Here is an 18,920-nt window from a genome sequence, read left to right as displayed (position 1 = left end):
GAGATAGCAATAATGTAAAATGATGTGTCTCTAATAACATTAAAGTTTGTCAATAAAGATTCTTCGTGTGAAGTTTTGTTGGGCTAATGCATACATTCCACTCCATTAGACAGTAAGTCCGTCAGAGAGATATTTTTGAGTGAAGCAATTGCCTTTGCAGCACTCAACAGTGGATGCTGCACTTGTGAAAATGAAACATGGGATTGTAACTGGCATCATGTTTTACTTATAGTTTGAGCTAAAGTTTGAACATTCTCTGATATAATTTGAATTATTGGTAGGCAAACTATATATATATATGTGTTTCTCGTGTGTGTGTGTGTAAACAGAGAGAGGGAGAGATTAGATAGATAGATAGATAGATAGATAGATAGATAGATAGATAGATAGATAGGAGAGAGAGAGTCTTGCTCTATTGCCAGGCTGGACTGCAGTGATGTGATCATAGCTCACTGCAGCCTCAAACTCCTCGGCTCAAGCCACTCTTCCACCTCAGGCTACCAAGTATCTGAGATTACAGGCATGCACCTCCACGCCAGGCTAATTTAAAATAAAAATTTTGTTTCTGAGACAGTGTCTTGTTATGTGGCCCAGGATGGTCTCAAACTAGTGGCCTTCTGCGATCCTCCTGCCTCAGCCTCCCAAGTAGCTGGGATTATAGATGCAACCACTGCACCCAGCCAGACTATATATTTTTAAATAAACTTAATTGTTTCTAACTATACATAAAAATATGAACAGGAACAGAATGTTGGGTAGTCTTGCCATTGACAAGGAAGATAATAGTAGAACGAAATCATGGACTAATGACCTCTGAAGTTATGGGTAAACAATGTTGAGGCCAGAAACTCATTCTGAAGGCTTTTCCCATAGAGACAACCAAGTTTCTAGAACTTCCCTCTAAGAACCTGGATGAGTTGGAATTATATGTAGAAGCAGTATATTAAATGATGCTGTATGTTTATTGCAGCACTATTCACAATAGCAAAGACTTGGAACCAACCCAAATGTCCAACAACGATAGACTGGATTAAGAAAATGTGGCACATATACACCATGGAATACTATGCAGCCATAAAAAATGATGAGTTCATGTCCTTTGTAGGGACATGGATGAAACTGGAAACCATCATTCTCAGTAAACTATCGTAACGACAAAAAACCAAACACCGCATGTTCTCACTCATAGGTGGGAATTGAACAATGAGAACTCATGGACACAGGAAGGGGAACATCACACACTGGGGACTGTTGTGGGGTGGGGGGAGGGGGGAGGGACAGCATTAGGAGATATACCTAATGATAAATGACGAGTTAATGGGTGCAGCAAACCAACATGGCACATGGATACGTATGTAACAAACCTGCACATTGTGCACATGTACCCTAAAACCTAAAGTATAATAATTAAAAAAATAAATAAATAAATAAATAAATAAATAAATAAATAAATAATGCTGGGAAACAACCATTGAAAGGGAGTTCTGGTTCCTAATCTTTGTAAAAAGTGCAATGGATTTAAGAATGCATACTTTAAAATGTGGATAGCATCAGTGAAGCCATTTAAAGTCTTTTAAACTCACCTGTGGATTTTCACAACATGCTGACGCATATATTAACTTTCTAGGTTAAGAGATTTGAGCATAAAGTAAAATCTGAGGACACTAGAGTTTAACTTAGCTAACAAACACACAATTAACCACAACACTGCTAGATCTAGTCTGTGAGTTAGCATTCTCCCTTTAATGTTTTATCAAATAGGCTGGCCATTTTCCTGAGGAAAATGGAGCTTGAATCTGATTTTAATCAACAGTGAAGGGTTTGAATACTTCTAAATTTTCCAGGTGGAATGAAAGTGTGTGATCTTTAAAGGGAACTAAGGGCTCTTGTTGTCACTTCAACTTCAAGAGAGTTTAATTTTAGGGGTTAGTATCACAAAGAATTGACAAGTCACACATTGAAGGGGTAACGGTCCTTTGAGAGGAGAACAAGAACATTGGTCTTCTCAAGGTGCTAAAGTGATGATGAGAGGCTTAAGTGTCCTTATATGTCATTAATGTGAAAAGCAAAGCATATTCAAGTTGAATTTGCAGTGTCCTTACTATGACAAGTTTATGGCCTCTTACAGATTAATAGCATGGCTGCCAAAATTGCTTCTGTGCCTACACATTAAAGGTTCACAAATGAAACAGGTGTTTTTTTGATTTAACCTCTGAGAATATTTGTTTGTTCTCCTTCCCTATTTAATAGCCTTTTTACTGAATCGAGCAATTAGAACACTTTTCTTTTGCTGAAAAATGGCAAGCAGTAAGGTAATTTTTCCTTTCCTCTTCGTAGTAAACAGTAAATTAATTTTAAAAATAGGTACTTACACACATTAAAAATGGCACTAGAAAGACCCATAGCGCTAAGCCACTTTAGAATGCAGATTGCTTAACTCATCCACACTTTCAAATTGCTGATCTCTTTGCAAAATTTGCAGTGCATATGTAGTTCAGCTTCAACTATGTGATTTTGTTTACATGATTAGTGCTGAAAAACACCCCAACTAGTCAATAAGTAACATGTTTACATGTATTAGTCATGTTTAACATGTAGTAGTCAGTTCTCACACTAATAAAGACATACCTGAGACTGGGTATTCATAAAAGAAAGAGTTTTAATTGACACACAGTCCAGCATGGCTGGAGAGGCCTCAGGAAACTTACTATCATGGCATAAGGAGAAGCAAACATGTCCTCTTATACATGGCGGCAACAAAGAGAAGTGCCCAGCCAAAGCGGGAAAAGCCCCTTATAAAACCATCAGACCTCGTGAGACTTACTCACTATCACGAGAACAGCATGAGGGTAACTGCCCCTGTGATTCAATTACCTCCCACTGGGTCCCTCTCACAACATGTGGGGATTACATGAACCACATTTCAAGATGAGATTTGGGTGGGGAACAGCCAAATCATGTCAACATGTACTTGTCTTTCTGGCTGATACCTCCTGCAATATGTGATAATAGTAGGAGGTGAAAGTCACATACTCATTTTAAATTCTCTTTCTTGCCCACAGGATTGCTTAGATCTTCCCTAATTGTTTTTAGGTCTATTGTTAATATCTAACGCATGAGGAGGGACTAAGTGATACGATCATAATTCTAGTGCTTGTCAATTGTTGACTGACTCAGGGAAAGTCATGTTCTCTGATTTATAAATTCTATGTGCAAAGAGAAGTTATCAAGTGTAATGGACCTACTTTACAAGAATTTTAAGAAATGCAACTTTGAAAATCAAACAGAAAACGTTCCCAAACCCAAAGTGCTATATAAATATTTAATTATGTTAGCACTGATTAAAATGCCCAGGAGAGATATATTACTCTTGTTTTAGACCATCTATCCTCCCTTTTTTTGCAAGAAATTCCAGATAGACATTAAGCATCACTCTTGATTAAATATTTATACAAATAAGTGCCTTGGTACTGCTGTTTTTGATTCATGTCTAAATAGCCTAGGGCCTAGGCACTTGTGGTTAAGTTTAATTTTCTGCAAGGATACTTTGCATCTTACATTGGAATGGTTCTTTAGGGAAACGTACAGCTCCTTTTGAGAGTAGTTTCAGGACAGTCACCGATGTCCTAGGGAAGTTGCTGCCAGACTTTTTATTTCATGTCGCTGATATTTACTTCATAAACAAGCTAACAAATGAGGTTTGGATAGTTTACTGAGGGGGAAGCAATGCTTGCAGTGAAGGGAGAACCGGGTGAGATTGGGCCCTGCACTGCTAAGGGACAGAGGAGAGGGTCTCTGCTCAAAAGACTGGGAGGGGTTAGGCAGAATTTGCATCTGCAGGGGTAAGCCCTCTGAGCTTGCCAGGCAGGAAGTATTTCCAGAGAAATAAAATGCATCTATCCACCCCACACCATCTCCCCAGATAAGGACCGTCTAATGATGGCTATCTGACTATAAATACTTTTTGTTAAGCTAAGAAAACCACTAAAGTTCATTTGAAATGAAATGTCTGTGTTTTTTCTCGTAATTTACTAAACACCTTGAACCTGGTGGGCTGCCAACATGGTATGTTGAGATTTTTTTCTGTAATAACTTCTTTTGACTATTAATTATCTATTAAACAACTATTGTTTAATCACCTGCATTCTAATTCAGTCTAGCCTCTCCACTGTCTCCCAGTGTTGGGCAGCCCTTAACCTCAGGGACTAGGAGCAGAGAAGGGGCAAGATGTACCCTTTTTTACTACTCCTCTTCATTCTTACATTTCTGCTTCTTTGGGATTGGGGTACGGGAAGAAGAGTTAAGGGAAGGAGTAAAATTCTTTTTACAAGTGCTATTGCAGGGCATGTTTGATTTTGTATTTTGCCCATGTAGTAAGTTCTCAAATGTGGACTTTGTTGCCAAGCTCAAGTGGGAGGCCACTCGGTTAGTGTCTGACACATCAGATACATCAGATATCCACTGGCTTGATTTCCTCGTGCCTGGTCCAGCAGTGTATACCCCAAAGTCTCTTGCTGCTTGGGTTACTGTGGCTGGCAGGTGGCCTTCTTGGGTCCTGCCAAGGCAACTCCAGCTCAGCTGCCTTGACAGGGCTCTGTCTGTCCCAGGGGCGTATGATGTATCCTTGTTCTCCCAATGGTGGGGATGCTTATCACCTGATTCACTGTTGACTCCTCTCTAGTTTTGTTCTGCTCTGCTCTAGTAACCACAGATGGCAGATCAGAAAGTCCACTGTGTGGACTCTAATAGAATAAAATGCCAGTTCCCTAATATCTATAATTGGTGTTCTCTGGGAGCTATCATTAGTTGGATTGGGAGAGGTGGACCAAATCCAGAACATTTTCACTCATCACTCACTTTTCCCAGGTAACCCTCCAGTCCATCCTCTTTTGCTTATGATGACTCTTAGGACACAGGAATGGAAGTTCTGCCACCAGCCTTTTAATGAGTCCCACAGAGGTTTCCGGGGGGGGGCGGGCTTTTAGGAGAGGAGAACGTCTTCTCAAAGCACTGAAGTGATGATGAGCGGCATCTCGCCTTTGCTTAAATAACAATATTTTATCATGTGTGCTCTTCCTATTTGAAAAGCTTTAACTCTGAATTTCTTTCTTAATACCAACAAATCCTTGCTCCTTTTAGGCTTACAAGACTACTTAGTCTTATGGGTTGTCAAACTTTCTATTAGAAACGTAATTCCCAACTTTCCTTCCACAGTCCTAAAAGAGGCAGGGTTGTCGAAAGCATTAAATGCTTTGACACTAAGCTCCTTACACATAGTAAGGGTTCAATAATTAGTTCTCAAGCACTTATCATACAGACGTAATTCTAGTACGATGTGGCACATTGTACACACATTTTTGTATTGGAATTACTTGCTTATGTGTATCTTCCATTTCATGGTATGTGCTTCCAGGAAGTAACTGTTATTACTATGCACGGAACTTTGCATGTAACAATTAGTTTCACAATATTCTGCCATGATTCTTGATATAAAAGCAATTACTAATATTGTTATCTCTGTTGTTCTCTCCCCACTATATACTGATCAGTGAAAAAATTATTTAAGAAATGAGGAATTTAAAGACCAGATGGTACTGTTGATCAGGAATTATAAGTATATATTATAGTACATCATCCTGAAGACTTTCAGCATTTCCCAGATATGATATTTCTTACTTGGAACCTTGATACACCTTTGACATTCAGATCTATGACATAGGAGCAATTTTATCTATTATCTATCTTAAAATTATGATTTTGGTATTTAATAACTAAATTACCTAGGATGGGTACACCTTGCACACCTTGTTCAATTAGACATGAAGAAGAAAAATTACAACATAGAAATCCTCTAAAATTTTTGTGTTCATTTGAAAAATAAAGTACCAACTCTGCATTTAGTTAACGTTCATTTTATAAAATACTTTAAAAGAACAGATAAAGTACTTGAGGTTACATAATAACCAGAATTGAAAAGGAATGAATAAAATATAAATTAATTGAACATATGACTATTTTGCCACATTACACAAGTTTTAAAAAGGCATTTTAAAAAACAATAAAATAGTAATTGGGGAAAAAACCCTTCACTCTATTGGTGTCTTTGTCTGGAAAACTTTCCCAGAATCACTAAAATTCCAGGTCAACAGGTAGTACCTGAATTATTCAAATACACTGTAATTTGCTTCCAAATCTGTTAGCTGAAGAGAGAAACTAAAATTTTATCCAAGTTAATTCAGTGCAAATCAAAGCTTCAGGTTGAAAATCTGAGAGAAAAAATAACGTTCGAACTGTAGGAAATGCTTCTGGAACTGAAGAATTAAAAAATCACATTATGAAGAAATCTTTGCAAGTGTTCTTGGTATATGAAATGCTGAGTTAACAAATGGGACCCTTTTAAGTTGCAGTGAGGGCTCTATTATGAAGACTATTTGCGATGTGGGCAAAAGAGAAACGGAGAAGGAAGAGCTGAAGGTCGTATTTGTGGAAGGAAATTCAAGTTAAGCAAAAACTGCTTTTATTCAATTCTAGAAAAATTTGGTGAGGATATATCATACATTAGGGGAAAAAACAGATTATGGAGATAAATTTACTGGAATATAATTGAGGATAAGTCCTTCTACCTCCAGAACATGTTTGGGTTGGGTGAAAAGGGTTGATATTGGCCACATATCAATAAATTAATTTGTCTTAATTTTATGAATTATATGAAATGCTGCCTTAAAAAAGTATTTGTTACCAAATCTTGACAAATGGAAGGAATGTTTAAGTTTCTGGATCACAGTGAAACAAAGTCTGGATCACTTCCAAACATCAACAAGCAGTCGCTTTTACAATAAAAAACAAATTTAATTATTTTCTCAAAAAAAATTTTTTTAGGTTTAATTTCATAGGTGATAGATAGCAATGGGTCTTTCTTGACAGTGTTTAATAGAAAGTTTTCCTCTTTTCATTCCATTCTGTATGAATTTTTGATTCATTCTTTTTAAATGACAATACTAATGGTTGCTATTGAGTACAAGATGCAGAGATTTTGCTGGAGGCTGGTAAATTTTCTCTGCAAAATAGATATCCCTCCACTCCCCCCAGATTTCAGGTCCAGGTTTGCTGTATCATCGCCAGTCCTTCTTTTTTAATTCTCACTGGAAATTTTCAAATATTATTTATAAACTGAATGAGAATGTGCTATGTTCTCTAACATTCTTATTTTACATCATTCTCTAATCTATTAGGAATGTTATAACAATGTTATCACAATGAAGTGGCAACTTTTGGCCTTTAGACTGTACCTATCATCAGCAATCATAAAAAGGCCAAAATAAACAGTGCTATTCCAAGGTGACATCTGAAACTGTTAAAACAAGTGAAAAATCATAATGACAAAACAGGGGTTCATAAAGCAAAAGAAAATTTGCCAATGCAATTTTAAAAGTGTAAGAAACTTCACTCATATACCTACTCATGGGAAGAACATCTAAGGCAAATGAAAAATTCCCCTCCAGGGACATAATCAGCTCAGAACCATCTGAAAAAATTCATACAAAAGCAGAAATTACCCAAGGCCTGTGAGTCCTCATCTCATACCATGAAAGTCAGACTGTCAAAAAAAGGGCACATGTCACTTTGCAAAGGAATGTATTAACTCCTCTCCCAGGGTCAACTTAGTCTACGTGACGTGTCTTTTGTATAACATTAATTTTCACCAGATCTACTAGATGTTCAGTCATGTCCTTTCAGGTCCTGAAGGCAGGCTCACTCTCTGATCCATCTTTGTATATCGTGGTGCATGTGAAGTGAAAAGAGGAGACACAGAAATATGCACAAACCCACAATTAGTCCATATTTAGAAAACTTTCTGTGGGTTCAAGCATTTACACAGAGATGATTTTATCTCATTTCTCCATTAATTTCTCATTTGAAATGAAAACCAGCTAATTCTAAATTCTAAAGCTCTGGGGGAAACCTTCCAGGCTTTGTCTATCAGACAGACTTTGTCATAAAAAATACAGAAAAACAAAAATAAAACATTACGCTGGAATCAGCTTTCGAGAGTTTGCGCTTTAAAAACACAGTGCCTAACAGCACCAAGCACATCATAGATGCTCAATAAATATTTGTAGATTTATTAAGAGTAATAACATGGTGTCTAAAGAACCAACCACCATTTTGTAAAAAAGGCAAAACTATATTAATTTCTTTCACCTGATTTGATAAAGCAGTGTGGAGCAATGAATGAGAGAATCTGTAAATTAAATATGAACTCTAATTTCATTGCAGAGAGGAAATTACTGAGAACTTTGCAAAAAACATTGCCACAGTAGCCTTGACACTTAACAGTGCAACAAAGAGTTAATGTTTCCACTGCAATATGAACTGGTTCCCACAGCTCTTAGGAGCTAGAGTGTAATCACTTAAATGGGAAATGAACTCTAATTCCACTTCAGAAAAGGTATGTTATGTCCATAATTTTATCTGAAAATTATTAATTTATTTCGGGGAGATGGCCCTCTCATTCAGCATCCCTCAAAGTAATGCAGGCATAAGTATCGGGGACCTTGTTATTTAACTTCAGTACAGCATTGTCTTATACAAGTGTTATCTCTTCCACATCTATAGTAGCTGCTTTCTAATATTGTAGATTTTTACAGTTGTGACACCCCTGGGATGACAAACATGAGAATATGGAGGATTAAAGGTTACAAAACTTAAACTAAAAAGGGAAGCTCCTCTATGTTATGCGAAAACCCCTTATAAAAGGCAGTTTATTGACAAATAAATGCTTTATACATTCAGGTTTTACCCATCTCTCAATAGTGATGGTTTCCAAAGAAGAAACTCAGTAGTGAAGAACACATACTTTTTTTTTTTTTTTTGCATTAGTTTGATCAGTTGAAAATCAGAACCTTTAAAGCATCTTGTGAATGGGAGAAATGGAACTGGACCTGGGCAAGGCATGGGGATGGCAGAGATCCAAATGAATAAACGATTTAGCCGTTGATGTGGACAGCAAGAGAGTTGGTGGGAAATGTTACAGCAGACCTGACCACGCTACAAAGGGTCTGTGAAGAACACAGTACAGGTATCAAAACACCAAAACAAAACTAAACTAAAAACAAGAACAAACTGCAACTTTGTCAAATTGTAAACAAGGAAAAGCATTTCACAGGTTCAAAGTTCAAGGGAAGTAAACGTCTTTAAATTATTTTTGTGAGTTCAACCCTGATTTAAAAATATGGCTAGCAAAAAAAAGGAAGCCACAGCTGTCGACATCCTGAGCAAGCATCGGTCTCCTTTGAGAAGCTGCACTCCCAAGCCTCTTCTCAAGCTGCTACATGAGGAGGAGACACTTCTCTCTTGAATTCCATCTCAGTTCTCTTTATTTCCACACTCTTGGAATATGTCGATTGCTTTCCATTTTGGTGTCTACAGTTCTGGCTGCTATAGATTTAGACGTGGGGATACTGGAGGAGGGAAGGCAAATTCTCGGAGGATGCTCCGGGCAACTTCGACATTATTCTGGGCTATCTCTAAGGCTCTCTTCACCTCTTCAAAGGCATAACCCTCTCCCATGAGTTTTGCAATTTTTGCATCGACATTTTCCAATGCTGCCTCAGGCCCATGGGGTTTTCTGTGGTGAATTTCTGGTGCAGTCCTGCGGGGTCGTGGTTTAGGGGGTCTGGCTGGTGCCTGTGAACCATCTGTGTAGATTTTTAAAGAGAGATACTATTTAAACAGTGAAATAAAAATGAAGGCAAGATAACATAACAGCATTATCTCATTTCCTATGGAAATATTATTTCTTGTTTTCTTTACAAATAAACTTTTTTTCAATTTTTCCATACTATTGTGGGATAGGTAGTATTATCCTTGTTTTGAACAACAGAAAATTAAGGTACGGTGTGTTGGTAGTTCCACTGAGAAATTTACACATTTCCTTCTCTATTCCACGTTTTATTCTTCAAGCCACATGTGGTCAAAGAGATAAAGAAAAAATAATTAAAATAACTACCTAAAAGGGGAAGGCTTTCACTTTGTTTAGCAATACAGTTCACAATCTACTACAGCACAGGCTCTGGTTGATGGTTCTCCAGAAGAACAATCTTGGGAGGTTTCTATGAGAGGCAACTATGTTCACAAGCTCACAAATATCCACGGCAGAACGTCCCCACAGGTCTTGAGTTCCATACACGTCACAGCAGAACTGCTCTAAAACAGATGCTTTGTAGCATCTTCCTAGCTGATTTTTCAAGTTAATAATCTGTGCCTTACTGATGCTAAGAGAAAAAAAAACAAAATAGTAGATGCTTTGACTCTACTGTTAGTCAATAGGTTGAACGGAAGGAAACTTGGTGCTTTGCTCAAATACTTTATACAGATTGCAATGTAGGAAGTTTTGCTCAAGAAAAAGCAAACCTAGAAGAAATATTAGGAGTAGAGAATTGGGTTCTAGATTAGTCCCTTGGTGATAATACAGCCTCCAATTTAAACCAATGACATTGGCACCCATGAATGGAGAGTAACCTTAAGAAAAAAGAAAAGGCCCCAGGTTATGGGCTAGCTAACTTGACAGGGCACTTTCATCATGTATTTCCTGGTTATGTATAGCACTTTATCTCAAAAGCCTAGACAAAAAATACATACACACACACACACACACACACACACACACACACACACACACACACACACACACACACACACACACACTATACGTATACATGAGATGGAGTTTCACTCTTGTTGCCCAGGCTGGAGTGCAATGGCGCAGTCTTGGCTCACTGCAACCTCCACCTTCTGAGTTCAAGCAATTCTACTGCCTCAGCTTCCCAAGTAGCTGGGATTACAGGCGTGCGCCACCATGCCTGGCTAATTTTTTTTTTTTTTTCAGTGGAGACAGGGTTTCACCATGTTGATCAGGCTGGTCTTCAACTCCTGACCTCAAGTGATCCACCCACCTTGGCCTCCCAAAGTGCTGGGATTACAGGAGTGAGCCACCGCACCTGGCCCATATATACGTTTTAAAATGTCAACTTTATGTCACGAAATACATTTACGGATTTAAGACTATCTAGACAACAATATTTAATACCTTTCTCCTAGACCATTGACAAATGCCAAACAATAAATTCAAGGACACAGTTAAGTGAATGGTGGTGTGAGGTTAAAAGCCAAATGTCTCAGGCTTAATGTTCCCATCTTGTCTCCCCACTCCTGCTGCCTCAGCAACTTTCCCAATGGCTTCAGGAGATACTGTAAGCTGATATTTTCAATAATAATAAACTTAAATAATAAAAGCTAATCTAATGTAGTATTCAATATTTTTCCTTTCTAAATCAAAAGATGTATGATATTTCTCCAGGAGAAGGTAACTTGTAAAAACATCATCCTATATACAATTCTAGCAATATCAATATAACATACATAAAACAAAGCCTCTAGAATAAAAGCATTTGTTTCCACATCAAATAGGATGTCTTCTTTTTTTTTTGTTAAATGAGATGAAGTCTCATTATGTTGACCAGGCTGGTCTCGAACTCCTGTCCTCAGGGAATCCTTCCATCTTGGCCTCCCAAAGTGCTAAAATTACAGGCGTGAGCCACTATGCCCAGCCATGATGACAGTCTTATTTTAAGTTATTCCTTTTTTGTAACAAAATGTCCAGTTTTAAAAAATATTATAGCTGTAGACAATGTATACTAAAGTATGCCCATATATAAGAAAATACAATTTTTGGTTCTTGCTAATATCTGTACTGTTTCTTGCATCTGTAATTAAACATCTCAAACTATTATCGTGTGCTAAATTGCATTTCTTAGTATGTTTTGTAGTTCCATTTATTTTCCTATTGATTATTTTCATTATGTCATACAGGAATGGACAATAAATTATGTTTTGCTTTTAATCATTTTCAAAACTATTAGAAATTATTGAAAGCTTTCCTTTAATCAATTACCAAAAAATTCATACATTTAAATCATGTCTGTTCTGAAACACTTTTAGATGAGAAAAGTACCTAGACTTTGATACAAAAGTACCTAGACTTAGAAAACAATTAACTTGTTTTCTACGGGTAATTTTCTAAGAGATTTTTAATATTGTTATTTTGTCTGTCCAGGATACTGAGATGTGCATATGAATGCCAGGCATGTTTGAAAAGAACAGCTGTGTATACAAGTGGGATGAATACTATGACAGCCAAGAATGCCTCTAATAAATGGTATAACTGGTAATTAAATCTTAAATCTCAGTTTGGCTGCTAAGATCTTGGGCTAAGCAATTTACTTTCACAATTCCTATTCTCCAAATCTACTTTTATATATCTGTGTTTAGAGGTATTATTTACCCCTTTTCAACCAGGTAGTATGAGAATTAATGTAATATACAGTATATGGACTGAGGAGACCATTAAAAAGAAAGAACAATGAATTAATATTTATAATGATAAGTATACTCAAATGCTATAGACCAGCAATTACTATAACAGGAATGCCAGAGAAGTGTGAAAGAAGAAAGAACACAAAATTTGTTGTGAGTATCCGATTCTACAGAAAGCCTTCTAGCAGAATATTAAAAAGCAAGATCTGGTGCAACCTGAACTACTAGCGGAAGCTGTTAAAAAGTGGGGAGGAGGAGATCATTTCCACGCTGACCATTAGAGCAAATTGCTTAGAACCGATTACTCTTTCTGTCTCTTCCCAAAGCTCAGACGCAGCCTTCACTTTCTCCACTTTTCTTTTTCACAGTACCTAAAAGTGGATTACACCACCAGGTCCTCATTTACTTTAGCACTTTCGAATGTGTAGGGTAGTGGAAGGAAGCAATGAAATGAAGATGAAACTATCTTCTGGTCACCAAAGATTATTATATTGCAGTTTGGGAGCACACTGAAATAACTATAAATTTTATCAACCCTATGGAATTTCTGTACCTGAATATACATCATCCTTAAAAATAGTTATTTTGGAAAAGCATGTGTTTGTTCTAGTGCTACCATCCATGTTCATGGTATTTTTGAACTCTTACGAGTAACTGCAGCAGTATCAAAATAAGTACAAGAATGTGAGCCACAGAATATAAGTAGTACATCTTCTGGGTTACCAATTTCATTAAAAGATATAAGGTCATTAATATTTTAAAGCACTGAAATAAATACAGATACACTAAGGAGTAAAACAAAGTTTGCACAAATTTTTGAGATAAAATAGAAACAATGTCTTGCACTAAAAAACTAAATATTGTCCTCTTTTACCTAATGTCCCAGTCCTTGTGTTGTTCACTGTCAACTCTTCTTTGAGAAAGAAAGATTTGAGAAGCCCTGGTTTAGGAGTAAATTTTGATTCAGCTTTCCTTTTCTGAGCATATAAAAGAACAGAGTGATGTGGCAGACCGCCACTGCTACTACTTGAGACCATCAATACTACAGTTACCATAATACTGTTACCACTTGAGACCCTCACTATGAGAGTTACTACTGTTACTACCTGAGACCATCATCACGAGAGTTACTACTGTTACTACCTGAGACCTTCGCTATCACAGTTACTGCTGTTACTACCTGAGACCGTCATTACAACAGTTACTACCTGAGACCATCGTTACAAGACTGAACTAAGGGAAGAACCTAGAAATGGTAACAAAAAACAAAAGAAACTGTTTTACGGAAAGGGTCTGGGGAAGAAGTGAGCAAAGGCAGCAGCCCTGAGCTTCTATAGCCCGTTGTATTTATTGGGTAGAAAGAGCAGGGATGAGGAGGTAACGATTGGTCAGCTGCTTGATTGATCACAGGTTCACATTATTGTTAACAGGCTTCAGATGTGCCTAATCACAAGAAACACTTGTGCCTGGGTCGTGACTGCCCTCAGCATTCCTTCTGGGCAGCAGACGCAGTTTGTCAGTTTGCCAACATTCTGCTTTTATGAGAACAGTTTGTTGTTCACTCATACAGCCTCCAGTGGTATACTGAGTTGATCACGACCCTCATTCTTTCAGCCTCCAACAGAGTGACAAACAGAACATTCCTGGATGGCATGGGAATTAGCATAACATGGTTGGAATAATACCTAGAATGATTACTCTAGGTCATACATTCTAGGCGGGGGCAATCACTGGTTCTTGTGGGATGAAAGAAAACAATTTTAGATGGTAAAATGGTTTGTGGCCTTCCAAAGAGCCATAGTACATAGAGATATATCTCTATCTCTGTGTCTACTAAGCACATCTGTAGTTTAAACTTTCATTATTGCTGGGGACAGAAAGCTTATTCGGAAAAAAAAAGTGTCCAAAAGGCCCATAGGCAGACCATATTTTTTTTTAAGTGAGACACACTGCTGTGTATCTACACAACCTCCATTTAAAGAACTGAGGATATTTCATTTCAATGGCTGTCAATTATTTTGCCACAAAAAGCCTTTATTACTCCCCTCATCATCTAAAGATTGGGTTGGGTTTTCTTTTTCTATATTTTGAAAGATGTGTCTAATAAGCAAATGCTATTGTAGTGATGAATACATTTTCCCATTTTCTATTATACTGGATCATGTTCAACAATAAATATAACACTGAGCTTCTGTATATCTAGGTAACAGCAAAGGGATTTAATGTGAAAGTTTTCTTGTATATTAAGTTAGGGTTTCTGTTAGACTTTCAAAATGTTAAAAATTGTATTTGATAGCACATAAAAATAATGGACTATCATACAATAATTTAAAATGACATTTATTTTTTAAAATAATGTGGTAAAATACTTATAATACTCCTAAATGCTACTGAGATAGAATTGACATATTGAGTATGATCTTAAGATCATAAGTGAAAATGTGCATAGACAAAACATTAAAAGGTTGCACTTGAAAATGGCAATAATGTTCCTTATTGAACATAGGGTTTTAAGTGATTGCTTTTTCTTATTGTTTTCTCTGTAATTTCCTTTTATTTTCCAATGTGTGTATATTATGTGCATAATTAGAAAAAACACCACCACCAACAAAATAGTCTCAGATCTCCTCTGATACTCTTAACGGCCTCAGCTGCGCAAGTACCTAAGACTGAGAACGAGAGATCGATTTTGCTCACGTGAAAAATATAGGAAGTACATAGTGAGTGGCTTTCCTAAGGTCATGTGAAAAATAATCAGAATCTAGATTTTGAAATTTCTAGTATAGTTTTACTATTTCTAAAACCCTTCATTATTTTGTCATCACTACTATTCCATCACTATTACCATGATTTTACCACTGAACATCTCCAAACTCAGTCTGGAGATGTGAGATGCATGTGTACATTTTTTTCTAACTTAATTCTGGTATGATGATGGGATAACAACATAAACTTTATTAACAAATTTTTAAAAAACGGAAACTGATGTAAATTCTATCAGGCTTATACTTTCTGCAGTACCTTGAGTTAGTTACTAACCTTTGCTATGTCTTTCTTCCTTCTATAAATTGACATTAATAATATCTATTTCAGGCCAGGCGCAGTGGCTCACGCCTGTAATCCTAGCACTTTGAGAGGCTGAGGCAGGTGGACTACCTGAGGTCAGGAATTCAAGACCAGCCTGACCAATATGGTGAAACCCTGTCTATACTAAAAACTGCCTATAGTCCCAGCTACTTGGGAGGCTGAGACAGGGGAATTGCTTGAACCCAGAATGTGGAGGTTGCAGTGAGACAAGATTGCACCACTGCACTCCAGCCTGGGTGACAGAGCAAGACTCTGTCCCCCAAAAAATATATATGTATAAAATATATAATATATAATATATATATGTGGGGGTGTATGTATACATATACATATATATATGTATACATATACACACACATATATATAAAACATAGGAGAAATAAAATTATATCTATTTCTATATTACACAGTAAAAATAAATTTATATTTATATCGATAATATACCATATTATATAACCATATATTTGTATAACAATATTAAATATATAAATGTATAATTATAAACAGATAATATAAAATAGACATTATTAAATAAAATAACATGAATATTTATATTTTATTGCATAACTATATAAATACAATTATATATAATATTAACTTACTTATATAAAATTCATATATCTGTATCTGGCCGGGTGCGGTGGCTCATGCCTATAATCCCAGCACTTTGGGAGGCCGAGGTGGGCGGATCACAAGCTCAAGAGTTTGAGATCAGCCCGGCCAATATGGTGAAACCCCGTCTCTACTAAAAATGCAAAAACTAGCTGGGCATGGTGGTGGGCACCTGTAGTCCCAACTACTCAGGAGGCTGAGGCAGGAGGAGGCAGAGGTTGCAGTGAGCCAAGATCGTGCCACTGCACTCTAGCATGGGCAACAGAGTGAGACTCGTCTCAAAAAAAAAAAAAATTATATATCTGTCTCTAAAATACTTAGCAAAGCATCAGGACTATAGTAAATGCTTAACAAGCTTAACACATTTTAATTAGATAAAATAATATTGTATATATTATCTGAAACATACTTTCTAAATTTACTTAGTAAACCAGTGACAATTCTTGGGACAGACATCAAAACTCTTAGACTACTGACCTTCTCAACTATAACAATAACAGAATTAGAAAAAAATATAAATACATTTAATTGATCAAGGAATAAAAGAAATCTCAAACACATTATAATTAACTTTGTTATACTACTAGAAGTTGGATCAATTAATTCTGGGACTCATTTTTATGCCATAAGGTTGAATTACTGCTGCTATAGAAATACTGCCGGCCATGCACAGTGGCTCATGCCTGTAATGCCAGCACTTTAGGAGGCTGAGGCAGGCAGATCACAAGGTCAGGAGCTCGAGACCCTCCTGGCCAACATGGTGAAACCCCATCTCTACAAAAAATACAAAAATTAGCCAGGCATGATGGTGGGTGCCTGTAATCCCAGCTACTCAGGAAGCTGAGGCATGAGAACTGCTTGAACCTGGGAGGCGGAAATTGCTCTGAGCTGAGATCACGCCACTGCACTCCAGCATGGGCGACAGAGCAAGACTCCGTCTCAAAAAAAAGAGAAATACTGCCTATAGAAGGACATGATTTAATAAACTAAATTACAAATAAAAAAATCTTCACATATACTGTTTTAAATATATCCAGAAAATGGTTATTTAATATTAGATTTGTAAGGAAAACAACTCTAGGTTCTCTGGCTTTCAAACTGAAGCTGTCCGTAAGCCCCAGTATTTCACATAGCTAAACTGTGGGAAACTCAACATTGCCATTTCCTTTGCTGAAACACAAAATCTTAAAGACACATAATCTACCTTAAAATTCCAACCCTTGTGTGAAGTGAAGCCATGATTTTCAATTGAGATCTTAACAGAGATAAACTATTGAATATTTGGTCCTAATATAAAATGTATTCAACATTCCATCAATTCTCCTTTAAGCTAGTAAACTAAGAGTAGTATTGAAATTAATTCTTTTTGTAATGAGATCTCCTTTATTTTATAATGAGATTGGCTTATTTGGCAATAAGGTCTTTTAATGGTTTCAAACACATTTGAGTTGTGCTAAAATCAAGCATTGTTTTCAAGTGTTACCTTGAACTTCCTTCTAAATACTAACAGTATGAAAAATTGCGGTGGCTCATGCCTGTAATCCCAGCACTTTGGGAGGCCGAGACGGGCGGATCACGAGGTCAGGAGATCGAGACCATCCTGGCTAACACGGTGAAACCCCGTCTCTACTAAAAATACAAAAAATTAGCCGGGTGCAGTGGCAGGCGCCTGTAGTCCCAGCTACTCGGGAGGCTGAGGCAGGAGAATGGCGTGAACCCGGGAGGCGGAGCTTGCAGTGAGCCGAGATTGCGCCACTGCACTCCAGCCTGGGCGACAGAGCGAGACTCCGCCTCAAAACAAAAAAAAAAAAAAAAAAAGAAAAAAGAAAAATCACCTCAAGAGTGAATGGTGCACTTCATTAACACAGCCTTTTAGAGTTTTCAAAGAATGATATTCAAACTGTAGTACAATATGTCTTACAACGAGAGAAAAGCAAACTGAGAAATTTGTAAAACCTCACACATAGACAGAAGAGACATGTGCCCCACGTGAATAATACATCCATGTAAAGAAACAAGCAGATTATTAGCAAAAATGTTTGTCCTATATACAGGTCTATGTGAATTTAACATGGGCTGGTAAGCTCTTCTTATATCTGGACTACCTATGATACGTTCATATATTTAAATTTCAAGATACATTTAGAAAAACTTTAAGAAAACCATAAAATATTTTCTTTGGGAGGAATAAACATTTAGAAGGCTCTTTATATATGTAGACATACATATACATGCAGATATACTTTTTAGATAAGAAAACAAGGGAGATATTTTAAAATCAATGAACCTACATTTTAAACTTCTTTAGAAATACACTTTCCATAGAAGCCTATTCATAAATAAGTCACTATCAATTATTTAGACAGCCATAAGTGATAACAGAAGTTGAATTCATAAGGCAGAGCAATCATACCAGAACCCCCATTTGGTTATCTTAAAAAGGCCTTAATAAAAAGATTAATTACTGCAAAATAAGAGCTATTAGAATCCTAAAGGCACATATGCATTCAGTCTCAAGGGTTGAATGGAAAGACCTCATCTAGAAGGCAAGCTCCGTCTCTCTGCTGATGTGAAATAAACTAGTGAACAGCCTGGTAGGCCTGTGAACTTCATGTGAACAAACATCTGCTGGAAAAAAGTATCTTATTTTCTGTGGTTGTCTGTGTTTGTAAGGAGAATTTAGGGAGTGGATTGAAATATTTGATGCTACAGCTAGGTGGGCCCTCAGAGTAACAGTCAGGACTCTTTTATTACTTAGGTAAAAGCCAGTTCAGGCTCTGGCAAATGGCTATTCGGGGATATTTCAACAAGGTTTGTGATTTGAAGTTCTTCCAGACATTTCTAGT

The 18,920-nt window shown here is 36.9% G+C and overlaps 1 protein-coding gene across 11 annotated transcripts in view; it reads right to left on the bottom strand.

Annotated features, from left to right (window-relative positions):
- Positions 1–18,920, bottom strand: part of CBLB (Cbl proto-oncogene B) — a 258,206-nt gene that overhangs the window by 40,254 nt on the left and 199,032 nt on the right. For 9 of the 11 annotated variants that reach the window (XM_058437556.1, XM_058437559.1, XM_058437554.1 and 6 more), the window contains one exon: positions 5,881–9,698. The exons of the other annotated variants lie outside the window; for them this stretch is intronic. In XM_058437556.1, the coding sequence (XP_058293539.1) occupies positions 9,439–9,698 (260 nt within the window). In that variant the 3' untranslated portion in view covers positions 5,881–9,438. Of the gene's footprint in view, positions 1–5,880; positions 9,699–18,920 lie in introns of those variants that run through there. 11 annotated transcript variants of the gene reach the window in all.

This window comes from Hylobates moloch, unplaced genomic scaffold (assembly GCF_009828535.3).
Source record: "Hylobates moloch isolate HMO894 unplaced genomic scaffold, HMol_V3 SCAFFOLD_4, whole genome shotgun sequence".
NCBI classification, from domain to species: domain Eukaryota; kingdom Metazoa; phylum Chordata; class Mammalia; order Primates; family Hylobatidae; genus Hylobates; species Hylobates moloch.
Note: the sequence above shows the minus strand (reverse complement) of the source record. Positions and strands in the feature narration are given on the sequence as shown.